The 24,761-nt window shown below is 52.2% G+C and overlaps 1 protein-coding gene across 7 annotated transcripts in view; it reads right to left on the bottom strand.

Annotated features, from left to right (window-relative positions):
- Positions 1 to 24,761, bottom strand: part of TTC7B (tetratricopeptide repeat domain 7B) — a 237,868-nt gene that overhangs the window by 27,331 nt on the left and 185,776 nt on the right. For 3 of the 7 annotated variants that reach the window (XM_060004051.1, XM_060004045.1, XM_060004049.1), the window contains 3 exons: positions 24,525 to 24,575; positions 15,931 to 16,071; positions 3,628 to 3,830 (listed from right to left, as the gene is read on the bottom strand). In XM_060004051.1, the coding sequence (XP_059860034.1) occupies positions 3,628 to 3,830; positions 15,931 to 16,071; positions 24,525 to 24,575 (395 nt within the window). Of the gene's footprint in view, positions 1 to 3,255; positions 3,529 to 3,627; positions 3,831 to 14,011; positions 14,895 to 15,930; positions 16,072 to 24,524; positions 24,576 to 24,761 lie in introns of those variants that run through there. The other 4 variants (XM_060004047.1, XM_060004048.1, XM_060004046.1 and 1 more) reach the window with 4 other exon arrangements.

Genomic DNA, 24,761 nt, shown 5'->3' with positions numbered 1-24,761 from the left:
CTCCCTTACTATCTGCCCACACTCAGCTCTCTTGTCTTGTGCTAACTCATTATTAATATTAAACACATTATTTCTCTTCTTTCTTTGCCCTGTATGTGAATTTAAACACATCTGTGAAGGCTGAAACTATTAGAAAACTGTCAATTTTCACTGGGGTTTAATTTACATTTCTGTTGTCAAGTCGGACCTTGTATTAACTTTAATACATTTAATACTTTAATGAATACCATCTGCCTCCAAGTCGTTATTGCTTTTTAACAATATTAATGTGTTTGCATTTCTCTGAAATCGTGCCTCTCCTACGAGCTGGGCTGGGCGGTGGCACGTCCTCCCACTAACCCGCCCTAGAAGGTAGCAAACAATCGTTCCTCAGGGAACAAGCTCGCGCCCCGACTGCTAACCGTTCTCCGTGGCCACCGTCAGCCCCTGGTCTCCACCTGTGACACACAACGTGGCTTCCTTCCTTCAAATTGGCTCCCTCCGACTGCCCCTTGGCCCCTCTCCTTCCTCTCTGAGCACCAGGGCTGACGCAGACGCACTTTCCATCCTCTGGGCTTTTTCCATGACCTGCAATCTGCCTGCAGTCGGTTCCTTCCCTTGGAAGCCCCTTGGCTGGTTCTTTGGGATGGTGCTCGCTGCTGCGCTCAGGTCCTTCAAACTCCTTCTAGTCTGACCTTTGACCCTCGCCGTGGCCTTGCGGCCAGGCCTCCTTGGCCCACCCTGTCACTTGCGCACCCCACTCCTGAGAGCCAGGCAGGTGCCAACGCTCGCTCACATCTGTTTCCGCCTCCTCTGCCCCGTAAGTCTAGAGCCCCCGACTCTTCCCTTGGACGTCACCTGGGAAAAAGGCGGCCTCTGATCTCCCTGCTGACAATTCGTCTTCACTTAGGGGCTTGCAAAGCAGTCTGGCTGCCACGAGGGTAGAGGCAGGACCTTCTGTGACTCAATAAGAGGTTTCCCTTCCCGTGCTTCGTCTGTGTCTGGGGCTAAGATTATGCCTCTTTATGCACCAAGAGGGTGAGCCAAAGAAACAGAGCTTTCCTGTGCCGCTGGGGTGGGAGGCAGGAAAGACAGGGCTGTGATGTTTCAGGGCTGGGGGCCTGGGTTCCAGGGGCTGCCCCTCCGTGGGCACCAGGAGAGTCGGCAGTACCGGTGGGAGGGGAAGCTGACCTTGGCTGCCGCGGGGCTCCCGCCAGCTGTGGCTGTGGCTGGGAGGACGCAGGCCAGCGGGCATCATTTACGAGGCCACCAAGAAGGAACTGGCCGAGCCACCCTTTGGGACCCACAACAAGCACAGTCACTGGGCAGTTTCGGACCACGAGAATCTGAACTCCTCAAATTTGTAGGCCTGTCGGACTCAATCTGCCTCCAGTCTAGATAGTTTTTGAATGTATCAGGATGCGTGGAGAAGTTTAAGAGTTTATTATTATCGCAATTTTCTCCTGTTGAAACCTCCAAGGCAGCTAATGTCTCCAGGCCAGAGAAGGCTCGGTCGTTGCCCTGGATCCAACAGGCAAGGCCCCTCCATCACCCGGCCCTCGCTCACCGGCTCTCCTCCGCTGGGCCCACTGCTGCTCCTTTCAGAAAGGAAAGCGTCTGGCATTTGGCAGGGAGCTCAGGTGTCTTGACAAGCTCCAAAGGTGAAACAGAAAACTTTCCCGGTGCGATTTTCCTATTTGATCTTTTGTCTCATGTGTTCCCCTTGGGGACGAACAAGAAATACTTCTCTGAATAATTCATAGGCCCCGGGGTAGAAACACGCTGCCTCTTTTTAATAAAAAGGCTGGGTACTCGGTGTTGATTATACCTCTTCTGTGATACTTCAGCAAAAGCAGGGAGATCTCAAAAGCTCTTTACAGATTCCTCTTACAATAGTGAGACAAAAATGAAAAGCCATGGAATATTTTTAACCAAACAAACTAATGTTTGGATAATACGTAAAATTATTTATAAAGCTGTATTGAACTACAAAATGCTCATAAAGGGAAGTTGAAAATTAAATGATTGTAATTATTACAAGGTCTGATTTATTTTTAAAACTGAAAATGATTGTCTTCAGTTTTCTATTTAATGAGCACCTACTAGGTGCCAGGAGCTCTGCTGGACTCGTTATGTAAACCATTTCATGTTGTTCTCACAAATGAACTGGGTAAGGAACAGCTCAATGCACAGAAACACCGAGGCTCTTAGAGGTTAAGTGACTAGCCCAAGGTGTCCCGGGGGCAGGGACAGGGCTGAGTTTGAACCCAGATCTGGCTCAGAAGCATACGTTTCCCATGGTTCCTAATGCTGGGCACCTGGGCCCTCTTCTGCTGAAAACCACTAGTTACTGCTCAGCTCCATCTACATTTTGTGATGTTACTGTGAGCAATGGTGAGAGAACAAAGCCTTTGGGACCCTCTGGAGAACATTTTACTTATTGGTTACAAAATCGTATCCTCTTAGCACTGGACAGAAACTCAGAGCCTATCTAGTTGAATATTTTCATTTTACAGCAAGGAAACCGAGTGCGGAGAGCTTATGGGCTTTCCCCAAAGTCGGAGAGCGAGCGAGTGACACGGCAGGGCCAGAATTCTGTCCCTGGACACCTTGTCCGATGCCCGTTCCTCCACGTCACACCCCCCTGATCATACACGCTGGGCTCCCGAGGGCTGCCCACCTGAAGGTCACCTCGGCTGCATTACGGGCTTTTCCCTTCCCGTGGCTCATGAAATCAGAGATGTCCTACCGCTGAGAATGAAATACAAATTCAGAAGCTAAGTCTGGCCGACAGGCCCAGAGAAAGCAGCTTTTCACCCGCTCCCTGGACCCGGTTCATCTCCAAGTCTCCATCCAGACTCTCGCAGGAAGGGGACAGCAGACGGGCGGCTCCTGGGCAGCCACTGTGCCCCACGTGTGAGTGGTCTAATTGACCCCGCCCAACTGAAACCGAAGTGGTCAGGTGGCCAACTCCCCCGCAAGGAAGGGAGGGGAGCAGTGGGGCAGCCCCGGGCTCCTGGCCGGGCACCCAGAGGAGGGGCATGTGCGGCTTCAGAGCCACCACACCCGTATGCAGTGTGGACGCTGTGGTGACTTACCTGGGTCCTCTGGGCACAGTAGGGCTGCCCCCGTCCTCTGACAGGACGCTCCCACTAGCCAGTGGCCTCGGAGACAGGCTGGGGTCTCGGCTCCCTCAAGGTAAGAGAGCCCCCCAGGAGGTAAAGTGCTCTGACTTCTGTACTGAAGGCTCCCCAAGGTGCGGACACCCCCAAGGTGGCTGCTATAAGCAGCTCGGAGACCAAGATGACAATGACAGTGCCCAGGGCCACAAATATGTCTTTATTAAACCCAGAGCCACAAGGTGGCTTGGACTGCTGGCCGGAGACCGTTGACTCAAAACTCTCCTCTCACACTGATCAGGACCCCCAGGCAGGGTCGCTGAGGCTGTGCGCTGCCGATTCCTACGAGCTCCATTTGCGTAAACTACAACCAAACGGCGCTCGCTGGCTTGATGCACCTTGACAGCCTGGCAGCCCAGGTGCATCTGGCCTTTGGAACAGGAACAGGGTTTGAGGGTCAAGAACTATGTGCTGCTTCCCGGGGGACCCCTGGTCCAGGGCTGGAGGCCCCGCCAGCGCTCAGACTCACCAGCCGCTGCATGCTTTTCACGTGGGTGGGGCTTATGGATAAGGCCTCTTCGTACCACCGCCGGGCCTCCTCGATGTTTCCTCGGAGCTCGGCAACCTGGCCTCGCATGTACAGGACGTTGTGGGACATCGGGAAGAGGTTGGCAGCTTCTTGGGTACAGGCTGTGGCTTCTGCCGGCTTCCCAATGCCGATGTAGACATCAGCTGTGAGGAGGAGAGCACAGGCAGATGCTGTCCTGGGCCACTGCCCTTCAGAGGCCCTGGGACATCGCCTCCCCTCCACCACGGGAGTCTGGCAGGGGCCCACCTGGAATACGCAGGCCCAGAGCCAGCCAGCCTAGCCCCCAACCCCAAGTGGAAACAGCCGCGGGCTGACGGTCCTTCCCGCCCACTGTTCACAGGCACTCGAGTCAAGGCCGTGCGGCCTTGCAGGGGACACTTGTCACCACCGATGAGACGGGAGTGAGGCCTGCCTGGGCCCTGCCCCCCCCATTCGGAGGTCACGCATCCTCAGGGCGCACCAGGGACACCTGCCCTCAGCTCTGGCAGCCACAGAAGAAGGGCTGGATGAACCCAGGGACAGGCAAACCAGAGCGGCACAGCCCCTCACAGGGCAACGGCTCTGCTCTCGGGCTGGTTCCCCTGATGCCAGGAAGTGTGACAAGGCCAGCAGGCGGTGCTGCTATGGGCACGACATAAAATCACTGCTCCATCAGACCCTGCCCTGGACCGACCAGGGAAAGCCACTGCACCGGGGGGACTAGTAACTGTATAACACTGACGAGCCATCGCTTTCCAAAAAGCAGGAAAATGAGCTCTCCTCCGATCTCAGGTCTCAAGTCTCCCACGCCTCCGTGGAGGGTCCCTAATTGCTCTGCAGCCCTGGCTTCCATCATGCACGTCCCGTGCCCCCAGCCATCCCCAGGTCCGCTCAGATTCCTCATTTCCTTAGGGCCCTGAGGTCACGGCCCCACCGCCTCTCCAATGTAGGGCCTGCGTTGGCTGGATGTGGGAAGACTCTCCCTCCTCAGCCACACCTGTCAAGACCACCACCCAGAGCCCCGCTCAGGTGGCCGCTGTGCTCCGGGCCCACGGACCCCTCCTCCCACCCCCGGGCAGCCCCTTCCTCGCCTGCTCCTGCCCTGACTGCTGGCCTCCACTCCTGGCAGAGAAGGAGGTTTTGTGCCCATATCTCCAAGTTACGTGTATATGCACACATTGTGTATAACGGAAGGCACACGAGAATAGGAATGATAGAAGAACACAATACAAAGAAACAGAAAACGTTGACTTTTTCCCTCACGCCCCTCCCGTCTCTCCTCCAGCCCCTCTGTCCCGCGCAGCCACTGACAGACCAGCCTCCCCAGGCAAAGCTCCGGTGGGGTCACCACCCTGCTGCAAAGCGCTCCTTCCGTTCCTGGGCACCCCTCACCCCCTTCAGTCTTCCCCGGAACGGCCTCTGAGAGGCTTCTGCTGACCATCCCACCTAAAACTGCTGCTCCCCCTACCCCGTCCTGACCCAGCACGACCCAGTTCCTTTCCCTGCTTTCTCTTCCGGCCAATACCAGGCTCACCCTGTCTGTCTCACTCACTGTCTGGGGGGCCCCTCTAGGACATAAGCCACCACCTTCACACTATTCACTGCTGAGTCCCCAGCGACCGGATGAGCGCCTGGCAGTCAGAGCGCAAGAAATGGTTGCGAACGAATGAACGGTAACAGTAATGATACCAGTAGCTAATTATCATCAAACATGGGCTTTGTGCAAAGAAGTGCTCTCATTTCTGCTTTTGTCTGCACAGTGATCCACTAGGTACTATTATTTTATCCCCGTTATACAGACGAGGAAACTGCGGCACAGACAGGCTGAGCAATTTGTCCGAGGTCCCAGGGCAAGGTACAGGCAGGCGTGGCTTTGCGGCTGTGCTCTCAGCTCTCTACAGAGAACAGTGTCTCCCCTGCCCCCAGATAACATCCAGACCCCTTTGCCTGGCATCCGGAGCCCGTGGTGACCGTCTCTACCACCCCTACTAACCTGTGTTCCTATTGCTTCCTACACCCCCGGGCTCTGCCGTGTTAAGCCGCCGCTGTTTCCCTGGGCTTTTGTTTATTCTCTTGCCTCTGCCCTGATGGTGTCACCCCTGTACCCCCTTTAAAGCCCAGCTCAACGGCCACCACCCCCGGAAGCTACCTCTGACCCCGTCCCACCGCCCCAGCTGGAAGGGGAGCCCAGCCTGGGTATCCCTCTGATGGCTGTGTCCCTAGAGACATTTTGTGAGGGGTCCTGGCTACGCCCCCGGACAGCACGTTCTGCTGACATCCACCCTTCTACCTCCCCACCTCCAGCTTCAGGCGCGGAGACTGGAAATTCTGGGTGGGCAGGGTGTGGTCAGTGTCGATGCCACTGCACGGCCCTCTCCTAAGCACCTCACTTCCCTGGTGACCATAGTCACACCAGTGACTGACTCCTCAGGCCATGAGCAAGCCCGGGGGAGGCACAGACCCACCCTGCACCCCATCTGTGCTTCTGGCCATCAGTCCCCCTCAACAGGGAGCAGAGGTGATGGGCTGGCCCGGGGACCTGCGGGGAGAGGCCCAGCCTCTCAGACCTGGAAACTCGGACACTCACATACAACTGAGCTCTAAGTGTGGCCGGGCCGGCACTGCGCCTGCCTCACGTCCTCCGAGACTCCTCTCTTGAGGTACTTACTGAGCACCTACTACACACGGGGCCTCTGTAGGAACAGAGACCACACGCGTCTGTCCTTCCGCCTGGGCCTCTGCAAAACCTGCCCTCCTGGGAGATAGACACGCAGGGCTGCCCGCTGTCTTCCAGTAACACGACTCTCTCCAAGCTCCCGCCAGAAGAGTCCGGGGTGTATCTGGCAGTTTCAGGTTCCGGAGCCTGGCGGCTGCGGGGGCAGCAATACAGAATGTTCCTCCCACTGTATGCTGCCTCCTGACTTGCTTCCCTTTGGGGGTGAGTTCGTGTTCATTTCCAAGGTCCCAGGGCTGCCTGTGGGTGGGTGAGACGCCACAGGCCCCTCCCATCTAGATCGCTCCGGAATAAAGGCCAACTTGGGAGAGCGGGGACGAAATGATTCCAGAGCTTTGTTTTGCTTTTGATTTTTAAATTTTATTTTATTTTATTTTCATTTATTTGTTTTTTGGCTGCTTCGGGGCTTAGTTGCGGCACGCAGGCTCTTCATTGCGGCGCGCGGGCTCCTCTCTAGTTGCGGCGTGCGGGCCTAGTTGCCTCACAGCATGTGAAATCCCAGTTCCCCGACCAGGGATCGAACCCGCATCCCCTGCATTGGAAGGCAGACTCCCAGCCACTGGACCACCAGGGAAGTCCCCAGAGGTTTTATAACAAGAATCAAGGTGTATGTTGCAGCGGGGGTGGGGGGGGGGAGCCTTGAACACCAACACAACAATGTAGATGACACCCTGTTCTGTGGGGGTCCCCGTGAAAACAAACACGGGACCGAGTGTCTTCTTGGTTCCGTGTCTTCGGCTACAGGTCTGGTGCCTCTCCTCCCTCCTCGTGATGAGGAAACAGACGACGGGGGCTGAGCTGAGTCATGATTCAGAAGGTGGGAGAGAGGATCCAGACCCCCGAGGACTTCTTTGCCGTGCTGTCCAAGTTGTAGGGGCCGGCTCACGTCACTGCTGAGATCTGCGTTCCCGAGGCAGAGGGGCAGGCGAGTGCATGGCCTGCGCTGCTCCCTGACCCCTCCGTTTTAAGGTCAAACAGAAGGACACAGGCGCAATGGGCTGGGGTGATTTTCAAACCATTTCTCCCCAGTGGAGCCTCTTTCCTCCAAAGAGATCTTAAGAGTGGACAGCTGGCCTCCCCTCTTGGTTTGGCCCCCTCTCCGGGTCTCTGAGGCAGCACTGTCTCCACCTTATTCAAGCCCTCCTTCTCCTTGCTACCAGGACTCTAGGGTACCCCGTTGGTCAGCCAGAACATGGAGGGTTCGATCCCTGCGCCCAGGCCTTGTGTGTGACCTTGGGCAAGGCCATCAACTTCTCTGGCCCTGTTCACCTGCCAGGTGGGGCCTGAGGCTGGCCCGCGTCTCAACCAAGAGGGTGGAAGCCTGGAGCCTTGAATGCCCGCATTCTCGGCTTGCTCCTGCGGGCATGATGCTGGGCTCTGCCCCTGCGACAGCGAGGCCAGCAATTCGGGACGGGTGAATTCGATCAGCTGTGATGCACTGGGAGCCCAGCTGAGGCCAGGAGTCACGATGCATCCTCCGATTCAGCCTCCCTGGGCACAAAGCTGGGAGTGTGATCTCCATCTCACTCCCTGTCTCTTTCTTAACTGGCTCAGAACTCAGGACGTAAACAGAGGTGTACTATTTCCCTAAAGCCTCCAAAAAATGTAATCGGTATTGTCTTTTCCCACTAAAACTATGAGCAACTTCCAGCCACGTCACCTCTGCACCCCTTAGCACAGGTCTAGCACTTAGTAGGTGCTTAAGGAAAGACTGTAGACTAATGGACACTGCTTGCGGGTCAGGGGAAGGCAACCGTCTCTGTGGCCCAGGTCGATGAGGAGTCAAAGGCCAGAGAAGTCACAGCAAGTGATGCTCCCCGACCCCTTCACCAAGGGCTAAATTCAAGTGAAAACAAAAAACACACAAAAAACCCCATAAAGGGCCTTTTGAGCTCATTAAGAGATAGAAGAGCTTGTACCGAAGGAACAGCAACAGAGCGGGAAGCTGGCTCTGGGAACTTAAAGCTGATCGGCTCCTAACAAGAACACAGTTCAGCGCAGTGTCAGAGCCCCCGCTGCGGGGCGGGCTCTGAAGGGTCACTCTCTGAAGAGGTCACAGGGACAGAGTCTGTCCTGGTCGCTGGCAGCTGACAGCCTCTAACGAAAGGTAAGGTGCCACGCAGGGTCACGGACACTTTCTACCCCTTTCTGAAGCTCAGACTAAGCTCTGGCTGTCCTCTCTGGACTCTCTTGCTTTCTCCTTGCTACCAGGTTACTATGAAAAATGCTGGAAATACCCCTCCACCCCACCCCCGCTTGCAAACCCTCAATGGTTCCCAACTGCAGGTGAATGTAACCCAGATGTTTTTGCTTCCCGTTCTAAACTAGGACCCTGCTACCTTTTCACTCCCTCCGTGCTCCATTCACGGTCTCACCTCCACACCTTGGCTGTGCTGTTTCTTCTGCCCAAAGTGCCTTCCCTGTACTGTTGCAGACCCATCACTCCTCACCCTGGGTTCCCGCAAACCTTGCCCTGCACATGACGTCCCCCCAAACCCCACCCTGCACACGACTTCCCCAGACAGGCCTGGGTGCGTCACCCCTCCACTGCCCTGCGTGCTCTGGGAAGTCCCTCACCCCAGGCTGCCCCGTGCTCCCGTGACTTGTGTTATCCTGTAGAGGTCACGTCCCTGGAGGGCCGGGATCAAGTCCGCCCCCCTGTGCGTTGTGCCTCGCGCAGAGGGCTTTCTGAAATCGTTGGCCAAACCAAGCTAAAGATGGGATCTGAAAAGGGCTGAGCTATAGTGCCAAGGTCCGGGGCCTCTTTCCTCCTCAGTGGTGAAGGGGGCTCCCGATAGGGGGACCTGGAGCGGGACGCACCCACAGCCCCGCACGGGGCCCAGTTTCCTCACTCGTTCACTCACTCTTCTGACACTTGTCAAGCACCTGCTTCACGTCGGCTGCAAGGCTGAGAACCGGCTCCCATTGCCTGCCTTGGGCTCAGGGCTGTTTGGGTCGTGCGCCGTGCAGAGGCGCTGGCGGAGTGGGGCTGACCAGCCTGGACCCCGCTGGCCAGCTGTGAGCCTGGAGTAGGGCTGCATCTGCCCCTGGAAAGCGAGGAAGCTCTTCTCACCAAGGTGCCTTCAGCTAAGGCACACCTGCTCCCTGGGGCTTAGCCTACCCAGAGGGGACATTCCTGTGAAACTCACACAAAGGAGCCGTGTATGTGAGAGGCGGCCCGAGGGCTGTACCTGTGTGCGAGCCATCAGATCCTCCATTCCACCAGAGGTCTGGCAGAGAGGGATGCAGAAAAAGGCGCGTGGGCCATCGGCTTCTCTCGGCCTTGCAGGCAGCGGGGAGTTAGGCCTGCAGACTCGCCGACCCCCCGAAACCATTTCCCTTTCCCCAAACCCTGCTTCCCTAGAGAGAGGAGACTTGGGAAACACCCTTAGCTGGTCCTGGGACAGCCTCCGCCGCGGAGGGCAGGGCAGCGCCAGGGCTGGGCGCGCGTGTCTGCCGGGAGACAAACGTCTTTGTCTCCACCTTGTTCAAGCCCTCCGCAGCGTTTCCTACCTGCCACACGCACTTAAAAATCATTATTTTACAACGGGGAGAGGGAAGGGGGCAGGGGCAAGGGAGGGGTAGGGGACTAAGAGGCATGAACTGTTAGGTATAAAATGAGCTGCAAGGATATAGTATACAACGTGGGGAACATTTTATAATAACTATAAATGGACTATAACCTTTAAAAAGAAATGAAGATACCATGCTGATCGAGAAATCATTATTTTAACAGTTACGGAGTGTCTGACCCCCACCTGTTGAACACGCTCATGCATTTTCTGTGTGACTGTCAAACTGTCGTCATTTTGCAGAGGAGGGCACTAGGGTGGTGGGACCAGGATTTCAACTAGTCTGAGTCCAGAGCCCAAGCCCTTGATGGTACCGCGCAGGCACCTTCGTAACCCCCCTTGGCTGCCAGGACGCCACGTCTCCCGGTTCCCTCCCGCCTTGCTGACCACTTCCTTTCTGCTGCTTTGGCTTTTCCTCTCCTCCCCAAATTTTGAATGTTGAGGGCTCAGGTCTGGGGCCTGGCCCTTTCCCTTCTCCATCGACATTCTCACCACATCCCTTGGCTTTAAATCCCCACTCGCAACTTGATGTCTCTAGCCCAAACCTCAAGCGTAGACTTGAGTATCCAGCCACCTGCCTGACACCTTCACTGTGGGTCCTCAGGCACCCGACGCTCCCAAGTTCAAGGAGGGCTCTGGTTGCTCTTGCCCCCCCATATCCCCACCCATCGGTTCCCACCACCCAGGCTGCCCGTGGCAGGAAGAGGAATCACCAGTTACCCGCTGGCTCCAGCTCCCAACACAGGAGTCTTCCTTTTCCTTCACCCCTACATCTAACCCATCAACAAGTCCTATCAGTTCTGCCTCGAAAATGCAACTCAGGTATCCCCCTCTCTCCACCCTCAGACCGGCCGTTCCCCGCGGTCACACAGACCGAAGTTCCTGACCTTGCCTCCCCACGGCACTGTCTCCCGTTCCGTGCCCCACATTCCTCCAGGGTGATCTTGTAGCAACCTCCCTCTGATCCTTTCATGCCCCCGCTTGCCGTCCTTCAACAGCTTTTCAGTGCTTTTAGGAAGAGATCCTGACCTGGTCACCGGGGCGCTGGCTCGTCTGGCCTCGCCTTGGCCACGTGGTTCTTCCTCTCTAGGCTGCATGCCCTGCGGCCCTGCCATTTCTCTAACCTCAGGGCTCACGTGGCCCACAGGCCTGTCCACGTGTGTCCTACGCCTGCCACGTGCTCAGGCCTCCTCCGGTCCTGGCTGGGGAGGACCTCGGTTCCCAGTTCTCCCAGAGCCTACACTGCTGCTCTGGGGTACTCGGCACCGTGGAATTAAGTGCTTCTGCAGTTGTTACGTTTCATATCTGTAAACTCCATGAAGGCAGAGCCCGTGTCCGTCTGCTGACCACTGAGCTCCAGAGCCTCGCCCTGATGACGCACGTAAACAGGTGCTCACAGGTGCGTGCTCCATAGCTGAGCGCCCTCCCTGGGCGGGGGCTGGGGCTCTGGGCCCACACTGGCTGGGTCTGGATTCTGGTTTCTCCACTTACTAGTCATGTAACCTTAGGCAGGTGACGTGAGAGCTGTGTCTTGGTTTTTCCATCTGTAAAATGGGGTGATTAAAGGGTATTTATACCTTATATGGCTATCACAAGGACTAAACAAGTTAAGACACATAAAGTCCCAGGATAAGGTCTGACACATGCACGGTGCTTGGTAAAGGTCAGCTACCTGCAGGTCGTAGACCGTGAATCAAAACCTCCCAGGGCAGCAGAAGGGGCAGGTCTGGCGGGGCTGACCCACGGAGACTGGCACCGTGTCAGGTCAGGCTTGACCCCTGGGTACCACATGTTCCCTCCTGCAAGCACTCCCTGTGCAGTCACCCTCACGCCACCTGTCTGGGAGCTGTCTTCACCTTGTCATGGTGGCCGCGCCACAGGATTACCCTTCAACCCTGCCGATGCAGCCTCCCGGTGGCTGGGAGGAACCTAGCAGGGGGAAGGGCAAACGGGACAGGCCGGCCAGGGCCAAGGAATTTGTGAGAGTATCACAGCTTTACATTCCCAGCAGAAATCAGAAAATCTGATCTTGCACATCTAAGAATAGCCGTTGCTTTCGACGGTGAGAGATGCCAAAGTGAAAGCTATAATTATTAGTAAGTAACAAGCAGAAATTATCCACCTACTGCACAGTCATTTTTAGCTGCCATCCCAGAAGTGGAAATTGAAGGATGGACACCAAGAAGCTGCTTGGCTTGGGAAAGGCCCTGGTTCAACTCTGAATGACTGTGAATGTATGAATTTCCAAAGGCCAGTGATAAGGTGTGCATTCTAAAGAAAACGATGTATGACTCCCAGGGAGATATGTCTCAAGGTGCAACAAACATCAAAGGCTCTAATTCAGCTCACCTGACTCCTGCCCAGTGAGACCACAGAGGAGCTGGTTTCTATTTGGCCTGGGTTTCCCTTCTGCATAACAGAGGAAAAGAACGCTTTGGACCTTCTTTGTAAGATGGTGTTTATACAAATGGCACTAGAAGATACTTGGAACTTCCAGGAAAAGAGACCATAAAAATGGGTAGTTTCTTTCTAAATAGCATGTGATACCCAGAGCTGATACCCAATCTTTTGATACCCAAAAGATTGGTAAATGTAAAAAAAAAAAAAATTTGGCAAAAAACCCCCAACAAAACCCCAAAACACAAACAAAATTAAAATGGGGGGAAATACTTAGAGCACATATGGCACAAGGCCAATTTCTTTGACACATAATAAGTGCTTACAACTCAAAAAGAAAAGCTCGGTATCTAAGAAGATAAATGGGCAGAAGCCGTGAGCAGACAACTGAAATACCATTTTCATCTATCAGATCGGCAAAGATCTTGAGGTCTGATGATTTGCTGTGTTATCAAGAATGTGAGAACATGGGCATTCTCATCTTGTTGACTGGAATGCAAACTGGCACAATTCTGTGGAAGGCAATGTGACAAAAGTTACCAAAATTAAAGAGTACGCATCCTGTGATCCGTCAATTCCACTTTTAGGAGTTTACCTCACAGGGACGGAACAATCTATAGACGGCTACTCATTGACGCATCGTCTGTAGCAGCAAAATACTAGAACTAATCTAAATGTTCGTCAGCGGGCTACTGGTTAAATTACGGTAAAATCATACAGTGGATTTGCTCTCTGACGTGCCGACGGGCAATGGTCTGCAGCGAGTGTTACACCCCGGCGGGGGTGCACACACTAACGGTGGTTGCCGTGGGGGAGTGTGACTGACACTCGGGGGGGCAGGAAGCCTCTCATTTCACATCTCTTGTGCCTTTTGAACTGTGTATCATGTGCGTGTATTATTTTTTCAAAAATAATTTAAATAAAATTGTCACATGGGTCCAAAAACACCAAGCAACAAAACATGTACAACCCATGCCAGTTGGCCACCAGGTACCCTGTGAGGAGCCTGAGGCCCTGGGGTCAGAAGTGTCCAGGAAGGAGGAAGAGGTACAGCGGGAAGGGGCGCCCAGGGCATGGGTCCCACCACACAGGACGGGAGGGACCCTGGATGGTCAAGCATCCCTGGACTTCCTGGGTCTGTGCTCCCCACTGGGCCTGTGGCTGATGTCCTCACAGAGCAGCCAGAGGCTCCGGTGTCCCAGTCATGATCTCTTTGTCACTCAGATGACACACAAGTGGCTCAGGGACCTGCTCATATAATAGGCTGGAAATCTGAGGTCGTCTCAGAGTGGCCTTACCTGCCAGCCTCAAATCTGGGGCCACCTCCAGCACGGGCCTCCACCACAAGCTCCCACTACACTCAGATCACCAGCAAAAACAACCAGGAGAGAAGAGACCCACAAACGCCACAGAAACACCATGGCCTTGGGTGTGAGGCCTTGATCTAGTTTCTTCCAAAGCTTGCGGCATTTACAGAATCTGGCGGTATTGTTAGAGCTGATGATGGACGCAGATGTTACCTGGTTTCCATAAGTTGTCAAAAAATGTGAGTCACTTTTAGTTTGCCACCCAGAGCAGGAAAGCTCAAACCACCTATGGTAAAACCTTACAGTTCAGTGGAAGCTTCTTTTATGAATTCCTTCTGAGTTTACCTCTTCAAAGACCATATTGAATATACGATACCATTCTAATCTTGACTCAAAGTCAGTGCTTTGGAAGAGTCAATGTAGCACCAATCCTATAAAGATTATAATTTGCTTCATTCATTCATACTATATAAGCGGGACTTATATTCTGCCTGGAGTTTAAGGCAAGTATGATATTCCATTTCCAGAATCCAATTCCACCAACTCGTAGAATGTTAAATGCCACACGCATTAATAGCAATGAGAGCTTTATTCTGTCCTATAGGCTATGGCAATGAGAAAGGGATGTCACACGATTGATAAAACTTCAAGGATAACTCCAAAAGGAATCTTAGCTGCCGGGTTCTTCAATGTTCTAATAAGCAGCTACAAAATTTCCTCCTGAGTCATGGTGGGTCACGTCGAGGAGCAAAGCCTGGATAACTGAGGGAGGGGCAGCAAGCCACTGGGCAAAGCGGTCCTGGGACTCAGTGACCCTCACCAAGGTCATTAGGTTTTCCGAGCCACAAGCAAGAGAATGCCTGGGAGGTCAAGGGAGCTGCTTCCAGCCTAGAAGGATCACCTTCTGCCCTTGTTGTTTCGTAGACATTGACCCTTTAAAAACTCAACTTCATGCCCATTTTGAAGGACAACTCTGCCCCTCTACTAGCCCTGCAGGTTCGGCCAGTCTCACCTGGCCTGGACACTAAAGTGAACCCCTTCTCTTTTTGTTCTTTGCCGTCACTGCTCACGAGGATGACTGAGTAGGACAGGCACCAGGTCCTAGACTGGGGACCAGCTTTTCTTCAAGAGAGCCACAGAGGAAGGCATGACTGCTGTTCCCGGGCCCTTGAGTCAGCCTGTCTAGAACCCAGCAAGAGGCTGAACGCTGGCCAGCATCTGCACAGGAAGAACAATCAGCACGTTCGTGAATCATCCCTCTTTTGTATTTCTGCTTAGAAGAACATAATTTGTTAATTTACAGTGGTTGTTTTGGCTCAATTAAAGATGCCAACACGGGAGCGGCTGACTGAGCTCGGCTCTGGGACATGCCAAACCTAGGTAAACCCAATTGTGTTTCTTACACGAAGGTTCCAAACAAGGTTGGACATCATACAATTAGCCTTGGCAAAAAAGGGGTAAACAGATGGCCAGTGGTGGGTAATAAGCACTTCTGCAGCCAAACCTGGGCTTTTGCCGTGCACCCTGAGAGTTGAGCCTGGGAAGGCCTTGCAGATCAAGGGGTAAAACTTGAGAAACAGGAGTTATCTTTCCTATGTAAGCACATCAAGAGCCGCCATTTGCTCTGTATGGTGGGATTCCCATTGCTAAATGTCTGCAGGCTGCACAATAATGTGGCGATTCCCTAGCTATGCAGAAGCAGCCGTGTGAAACTGGGGGAGGGGCAGTCACACCTGCCTTCTGGGCTAGTTTCCAGTCTGGCAGCTGCTGGTACCTGCCTCGCTCTCTGAGGATTACCAGGAGCGCCGTCAGAAGTGGCAGCTCGGACATCCAAACGCTGTTCCCCCCGCCCCCTCGGCTTAGATAAAGACATCTGTGTCATCAGGACACCTGGCCCCTCTCCCAGGGTCTCTTAGACTTCACCACCAGGGTGTGCCGGGCACTGTGCTCACCAACCCTAGGAGACGGTGCTATTGACCCACCGTACGGATGAGGAAACCGAGGCTGAGAGGGGAGGCTGTCCCCTCCAGCCCATGCAGCTGTTGGTAAGTAGCAGAGCTGAGGCTCCACTCCAAGGCTGCAGGACTGCCAGACCTCCGTCGGGTCCGGGACACCACGCTCTGCTGTCCCCCTCAAAGAAAGTCTGGGGTGTAGATCTCTGGCCCCTGCGACAGCATAAACCCTGCGGCCCAGGCCGCAAGCTCCCCTCTGGCAGAGCGGCAGGTGGGCGTGGGGTTGAGGGGCGGAGCGGTACCTGCGTGGAGCCAGATCTGCGCCAGCGTCATCCAGGGGTGTAGCGGGCCCTGCTTGGGGGCACTGCTCTGCAGAGACGACGCCACTTCCGACAGTGCCTGCTCCACTCTGGAGGCTGCTACCGACGTGGCGTGGACAGAGCCTGCGGGAGGGTTTCGGGAAGACGGCATCAGAGGTGGAAGGACAGACCCAGAGCCAGCCACCGACCCACACAGCCAGCCGTCCCCCTCACACACAGGCACGGGTTCAAGACGTACACACACCCCTCCCTCACAATGTTTCTGAGGTTTACGGTCCTTACTGTCCATACAGTCACTATGGCCTGGCACCTTAGTTTCTGTCCGTTGCTTTAGTTCGTCTTTTAGTCAGGACAGAGCACACGCTGTGCAGATGCTCCGTCCGGGAGCTGAGTCGAGCGCAGGCTGAGTGTCGGGGCAGGAGAGGCACAGCTAGCCACGAGGCCGTGACACGCTGCTGAAACTTCGCAGACGTGAAGTACTACGAAGGGAGGTGACAAAGCACCCCCGCCTGGGCCTGAACCTAGAAACTACCTGGGGGGCAGGGGGAGGAACCACACTTGCCTCCTGGGGCAGGATTTGGCATAGATGGAGGCCATTCTCAAGACAAACCCAGCAACCGCCCGTTTCATTCCCTGGCCTTTGAGGGATCTGGAACCGTATTCTAGGACATGCCTTAAAAACTGTAGACAAAGCACAATTTGCCTGCTGTCTAAGCAGGTGTCTATCACTAAGGCTAATACTAGACTCGCCGAGGACAGGTTACGGCAAAGGGGCCCGGAGCTCAGGAGCTGCACCCGCCTCACTCCTCTGTAGAAGCTACTGTCCTGAGAACTGGGGGAGGCGGCAGGCTGAGCACATTCACCGGCCAAAGGGCTTCTATTCAGAAGTCCGATGAGTCAAATGACACACTCCTCTCCACGCTGACCCTCGGGAGGTCCTGGCGATCGGAGGCCACCTCCCCAAACAGGGGCTCTTTCCCCACTTCTTTCCAACATCCGCTCTTGGAGGAATGGTTTCAGAGCTGAGAGCGGGAGTCTTGGTTATTTCAAATTTAAAACCGGTGATATTTATATTCACTGGCAACATTCTTAACTTATAACGCATCGTAAAGCGTAATACGGAGATAAACGTTCCAGCGCCTTCAGTGGTAACTATCGACTTATCGTGAGGTTGAAAATGGTGATGATATAGAGAGATAAATGCTGACTACTCAAATAAATTTCACTCTGGGTAAAATGAGACTGTGAGCATAAAAATAATTTCTGTTGGGGCTTTGAGATGCACCAAGTTGGTCCTTTTTATGATAGAAAAATATTAATCTAGAAATGGGAAAGTATATTCTCAGTAAGGCACAAAGGGCCAGCAACTTCTTGCAGTTAAACATCAGAGATTGCCTCATTGAAGTCACAAATGACATAAGAATGCCTTCTATTTTCATGAATATTTAAGGAAGAAAGCTTCTAAAAGTTCTAAACAGTGAATAAGACGTGAAAGATTTGAAAAGAGGAAAGCACAAAGTTATTATTTTCAGACTATACGATTGTATTTCACGAAGACAAAATCTGGAAATTAACTGATCTGAAAAAAAATTTTTTTAAATAAAAATTCATGTATTCATTTTTAAGACTACCTGCGGCAATAGACTGGCCATCCATATTCCAACACAAAGGAAACATGGATTTTTCTAAATACACTCAAATCCTTCAGTGGGGTGGGGTTGGTGGAGGCAAAATGCAGGAGGTGGATGGGAAGCAGACTGGGAATCCAGCGTCTGTGGATAATCCACACACAGCGCCCACGGGGAAAAGCATGAGGAGGGCCTCTGGAGAAGGACCAGTGAGTCCTCCAGTGAGCGCTGCCGTGCAAGGAGGATCTCGAGGCCCAGTTCAGAGGCACTGATCGATATCATTATGATCCAGGAGAACTGATGAAGTTCAGCTAAGAACTGACCTTGCTTAGACAAAGTGTGTGGGACTACCTAAAAAAACCCCAAACAGCAAAATGATTAAACTGCTGTTGATTTTTTTGGTCTTGTTTTGTTTTGAACCTTTTTATGGAAAAATCAATGCTTTAACTTTGATAACAATGATTTGATGTCTTTTCCCTGAGACTTTCAATAGCAACTATTAGTAAATAAGTAAGGTTGTTGTTGCTACATTCTGACATTATCAAGCCGACTCACCTCCTCACTGACTACCTTCAACAGTGGTTCTCAACTGTGACTTCGCATCAAAATCACTTAGGGATTTAAAAAAATCATATGCCGTAGCTACAGCCCAGACTGACCGAATCATGGACCCTAGGGGTGGGACCAGGCATCTGTTTGTTAATAGCCCAGGTGGTTCCAATGTGCAGCTAAGGCTGAGGCCCCTGACCTGGGGAGAGAGGAAGCAGGTGTTATTAACTGACATGTGGTCAAGAAAAGCCTGCAGGCGTCCTCTACACAGGCCAGCCAGCCTGAGCTGTCCTGCTTCCCTGCAGCCCAACAGTCTGGGGAAAGAGTACCGGGAAGATCTTGTCCTTTTGGACGGAGGTTCTCAGAAACCTCTCGGTCTCAGAATCCCTTAGGAGTCTGCAAATTTATTGAGACCCCTCAAGAGATCTTGTTTACACGGGTTATATCTATTGATATTGACCCATGAGAAGTCGAAACTGAGAAATGCTCAAAATATTTAGTTATTAATTCATTTTTCAAGAAGAACAATAATAAACTACCGCTCTAGAAAACTCCCACACATTTTCTACCAGGTTCTCAGGCTCCTTTGCTACAAGGACTTGTGACTTTTGGAGGTGCTAATTTTGTTTTTTTGGATTAACTGTTTGGTTCACAAATGCACTCGTCAGAACTAATGTCAAAGTCCTTTCTCTTTGTGGTATCTATATACAACTAAATCAATTAATGCTTCACATAATCATCTGTAAAATAACAGATTTTAAGTTATTATTACAATCAATGTTTCGCTGTGAATAAGGTCTGGCAATGATGATGATGATGATGCCAGCAGTGGTGATTAGCGGCTTCAGTGAACGTGGCCTGTTTCAGGCACTCTGATTTGCACTTTACATATATTATCTCACTTAACCTTTAAACAATTCTTTGAGGCAGGTAACACTGTTACCTGCATTGTTTAGATGACAAAATTGAGATTTTAGTGAGTATCTTACCCAAAGTCATACAGCCAGCAGGTGGCAAACCCAGGACTCAAACACTATCCTAACTCCGAATCTAGCCTCTGAATCCAGCCCTGATGCCACCTCCACCGGGAAGGCTGCCGTGAGCCTTCTGTTTCTTCTCCCTACCACCCTCGTGTAAAAAGTTAGGCCTCGGGTCCTCAGTGCCCCATCTCCCCCTGTGGGTATGGTTATCACTGTACAGACCACACTGTTTTATGTAAAAAGTTGATGTAACTGTCTCTCCTCCGAGACCGGGTGGTTCTGGAAGACAGGAACATGCCCTCCATTGAGGTATTTTCAGGGGCTAACAATGCCAGGCCCACGCAATGTACTTGGTAAATGCTTGCAGAATGAGTGAATGATGAATCAATGAATGGAAGAATGAGTACTGTCAATACACACATCACTGTGTGAAATTTAGAAGAGTGGCCCCTCTTTGGGGAAGCACGTCTGGGTGCCCTACTGTCCTTCCCTAACGGCTCAGAGGCCAGAACCTTCCCTGTCTCAAGGGGCTTCTCAGCATGGCTGTGCTCACTTCCAACAACCCGGACTAAGAAGCAGAGTGGTGCACGGCTGGATGAACACTGTACTCACCTAGGGGCTTCCCAGATCTAACATAACTAACCCGCTTAAATAGGGAGGGTAACTGAGGTCCGTCAGAAATAACTGTTTCCTTCCTAGTCGATCCCTTTTCACACACACCTCACAGGGGCAGAGACCCTTCAGGTTCTGAACTGGGGATGGATATTAGGGCATTCAGTACTCATTAATAATGGTAGGTGGCTTATGATAATGGTAAAATGATTTAATAGTTAATGTCTACTCTTTCTGGCAATAGCACAGTATATCAAATTCTTCCACTGGGTTAGAATTTGGAGGAAAAAAGGGATAAACATCATTATGAATCAGAATGGATGTATATCTGATTACAAATAATCAAAACAACCTGTAACTTAACTGTTTCATAGGATTGAAAATGGTAAGTGGCAAAACAGATTTTGATTTCTGTTGGTAACACCTAGAAATGCTAGTTCTAACCCGCCTATCTTTACAGCAACCCCTTTCTCACCAAAGCAAATGTCCTCCTACAGCGTGCATGGGGGTTAAGAGGATTATTCCCCTAAGGGAAATGGGCAAATTGAGGCTTGAGAAAGGAATTAGAGGGAGGAAGAGAAGACATATTTCTAATTTGAAATCCAAGACTCTGGAGAAACAAGCTTCCACATAATCAGGTTCGACAGGTAAGCCAGCAGATGTGTCTGGCCACTGTACACCTCTTATTTATCACGTTAATTTGAGAAGCGCTTATCCCTGTCGTAACCCTGAGAGCCGAGCAGCCACCAGGTCCTCAGTCACAGGGCACAGTGGCTCTGAAAAGCTACTGCAAAACCAACTGAACCGACAGCTGACACAGGCAGGTGAGAGCACGCCCTAACATCTGGCCTAGGTTCTGTAACCTGACTGCCCCAGTGGTCCAGGGGGCATAAGATGCCCCGGAGCTGAGGAGACCTGAATTTCCTCCCAGCTAGAGGCCCAAGAGGAAATGTTATCTCGGACACCTGATACACAGGCAAAATGCCACTTGAAGAACGGTTGTGATCCCTACATCTGGGGTCTTTATCTGAGTCCCCCCTCCCCCCCGGACCACTGTCTGGGTGGGGTGGGGGACAGGGGCAGCGAAAGAGAGGCCCCAGGAGCTGCAGTGGAGAGTCATCTCCCCATGGGCTGAGGGGCCAGGAACCCAGGCCCCTGACCTCAGGAAGCTGAGTCCAAGCTCAGCTTGGAGGATGTCTGCTCCACATTCCTATCATTTGCTGAAGCCTGTGGAGAAACCCTGCCACAAGTAGGATGCCGGGCACAGCCAGGTCAACTTGCTGTTGCAGTTGAAGCCTTCCCAAAAATCCTTTTCCAAAGCACGCTACACCCGCGGTCAATTTCACACAGACCTCAAATGTGGCAATCACACGTGGACCCTATTTCAATATCTAAGGCTCATCATTCAAAGGGATCTCAGAGCCAATAATTCTGTGAAGCAAAGGGCTCAATAAATTATGTGGCCTAGTTATGTTCCATCACCTGTATTCTCACAAGCAGGGTCACTGAGTGCATGGCATGTATTTATATTCTAGCTACCCTTTTGGCTGTTCTGGTCGCATTATGTAAGCTGCTATGGTCTGAAGGATGTCCACCTTCCCTGTCCCCTCATATCTTCACAGCATGTAGAAGATGAACAGGTCTCAGATGCAGCCCTGCTGCCTGCTGACTTGGTGAGCAACACGGTTCAGGAACAACAGACAGCTATGTTACTTGATGTGCGAAAAGAATCCTCTACCAAAGAGACATCAGGAGGCACATCTCACAGGTGTTTGCTCAGGATTCAGGCTGCTCTTTGCTTCCCGGCCCTGGAGAGTTAACTCGGATGCCTCCTATGCATGAACGTGAGACAACGTAGAGCACGTGGCCGCGCCCCAAGTTCCATCTCTCTGCTTGTCACCCACATTCTTTCTGCCTGATGCCGCCGCAGCAGATACTTGCCCTCCCCACGTTTTTCTGAAAAGAAACCAAGTGTGCAGAAACTACCCACCGCTAATAAATCTCTGTACTTATTTTCCCTCAGTCCTGAAGTGATTCCATCGTATCTGTCAGTAGAGTTTATTCAGCTTCCGGTTCTTAGAAGCTGTGCCCCCCAAACAATGAAAGAATTAAAGAAAAGAAGGCGCCCCTCCCCCCCTTAAAGACCCTGCAAACTGAACAACGATCTGAGTGACTAAGCATTCTGCCCCAGAGCTTTGCTTAAAACTCTTCGTTTTTAACAGGAAAAGGATGCCTGTTTCTCAAGATAGGGCTTGCGCATAAATCAGTGCAACACTGCGGACTGCTGGCAGCCCAGTGACCTCACACCTGGCCCCTGTGCTCTAAGAACCCGAACGTCCTTGGACCCGAGGAGACAGTGCTGACTGTCTCTTCTTTTCTGAGGCGGGAGGAGAGATGCGAGCGTCTGCTCTCACTTCAGCACTCAAATTAGGCATATTTTTCTCTGTACCTTAAAAACATGAGCCATTTTCCTCCACTCCCCACCCTGCCAACCCCGGGCGAGGACAATTCCTATCTTTGCTGGAGGCGGTCCTGCCTCTCAAGGAGGCTGATCTGGGGGTGGTGGGCTCTTCACAGCACGCTGTCAGAGATCCCCCTTCCACATTCTGATCCCTCGCGGGCTGCCCCCTGCCCTCTGCACAGCATGTCCACCCACGTGATGGGGCCACGGGGCTGGGGCGGATTTAGGGGCCACTGCTGGGTCTATCCAACTCCCACCGACTATGGGGCCTCTTGGTTGTGGGTCCCGCTGATAAATAGCTCTGGGGGTCATTCTAGTAGATACTTTCCTTTGTTCACTGAGTGAAAAAGGAGGTTAAGATAGCCAAGGAAATCTGGACAGCCAACCCACGGTCCCAAGACGAGATCACAATTTCCAAATGACTTTAACAGAACATCAAGCACAGCTGAAACCTGACGGGATGTGCCTTCTCTTGAAAGGGGAACGTCCTTTCCAGGGAAAGCTTTAGGGAAGGATCCCCCGAAGGCAGGGGTATGTGGTCACCAGCGGGCATGCGGGGCTGGCCTGCGTGCTGCTGCTGGGGGCTGGCGGAGCTAAGCGGCGCACATGCAGGGAGGGGCCCGCCGTGAGGGTGAGCCGGGAGACAGCACCTTCCGGAGGACTGCACAGGGCAGAGGCTACCCACCTCCTCAAACCCTCCCCCGTGCACAGCCATGAGGCCGTGTCTCTGGAATGAAGTGTCCTTCCGCCTGGGAAAGGCTTTTGTCTCTGATGCAGCTGATGCGAGAAGCCTCCCTGGCTCAGGCCGTAGTCTAATTGCTGGTCACACACTCAACTTCTCCCCGAGTGCCATTTATTATTGACTTGTCCATCTCCTAAAATTCCAACCGACCTTGTTTAAAGAAAGACACCCCAGAACTACTTAAGGAGAATTAATTTTAATTTAATTAAAATGGCAAGAAAAGGTTTATACTTGAATCATTAGGACTGAATGTTTTAAACTGCCACTCCTCGAAAGCAGTGGGGTCATCACTAGAGTGATTTTTTGGTCACATATAGGTGACAAAGATGACTTTATTCTATTAAGCAGTAGCAGAGGGTGAAATTCACCACCTGACTAGTCACCTCCTGATCATGACAGATGTTTCTGAATGTTAGAAAAATGCGAAGTCAATACAACGCCAGCCACGGTGGAAGGAGACAAAACGACTACCTTGGCTTTATTTCTCACCTGAGTTCGTTTGAGAGGTGTGTTTTCTCGTTAATGTCTATTCTCTTGTCCTGGTTCCTAAAGAGAGCCGCGGTGTCACCAGAATCGGTGATATGAAAAATGAAGCTGAGCACCCAGTCAGCACGTTCTTGGAGAGAAGAATAAAACCTCAACCCACACTTCTCTCCAGAAGGATGACTGCTGGGGCGCTCGCTGCTGGGGGCGCCTGGGATCCTCAGGTTTCAGGAGTGAGGGCAGCGGGGCGGGGGGGGGGGTCCTGGCGGCTGCGTTCCAGTCCGGCTCTCCCCACCTGGCCGGTCACTGCCCTCTGGAGGCCACAGAGTCCAGGCTGCAACTTGGGGAGCAAGGCACCTGGCCGAGGCTTGAAATCAGGATCAGCTACCGGCAAACCCCAAAGGTGTGTGTGAACAGAATAATTAGTCGACTAAGACCTTTACAGATGAGGATGCTGAGGCCAGGAAGGTTAAATGAGTTGCCTGGATTCCTCTGCAGAACTGGCCCCCGAACCCAGGTTTCCTGACCCTCGAGAGACTTGGAGCTGTTTTTATGGAAGTAGTTAAGTCCCTTGTATAAATGTGTCAAGCCTCCCTTTAACATATTTGAAGGGAATTGCTTAGTCTGCTTTAAATTCTGGTAGAAGTAGTTTAAGTTTTATGATGTCTGATTAGCTTATTTTAGGAAAACGAATTATTAGAATTGTTTTCTATGAGCAATAGTGGTTGAACTGGAAAGGAATTTTAAGATTCAACTAGTTCCCTCTACCTCAGATTTACAGATGAGCCACACTGGGGAGGCTGGACGTCTCACACTTTTGATCAGCCCCCGTGGGGTTGCTGACCAAGCCACTGCGCGCCCCTCCTTGGGCATTCTTCCTGCAATGCCTTCTTCTGTAGTCCTTCCCAGACAAGTGCTGCCTCCTCAGTGTTTACACCCGAGCTGCAGAAAGCACGAGAGGGCCTGGGAGGGCTGGTCCCCAGCGGGAGGGGTGAGCAAGCTTCAGGTCCAAGCCATCTCAACATTCCTGATCAACGGCCACAACACACACTGCATGGTGGGGTCAGCGTGATTCTGGAGACCCTCAGAAAAGTTAACAGATAGATCGGTAAACTACTTACTAACTGAAAAAAGGGAGGGAAAACCATGAAAGTATACTTCTGGAGAGTTGCCTTGGAACAACAAATCAAACCAAAAATTAAAACCAAGAAACAAACATTTGAAAAATCAAAATTAAGGCTAAAAAAGCAAATGGAGTTCTAATAACCTTCCAACCGTAAGTCTGGCTGTCTGGAATCAGATTTCAATTCAACAGTGACATATGTTTTTCCACTAACAATGATTTTTTCTTTTTTTTT

This window comes from Delphinus delphis, chromosome 2 (genome assembly GCF_949987515.2).
Source record: "Delphinus delphis chromosome 2, mDelDel1.2, whole genome shotgun sequence".
Taxonomy (NCBI): Eukaryota; Metazoa; Chordata; class Mammalia; order Artiodactyla; family Delphinidae; genus Delphinus; species Delphinus delphis.
The sequence above is the reverse complement of the archived record's forward strand: the minus strand, read 5'-3'. Positions and strand labels throughout refer to the sequence as shown.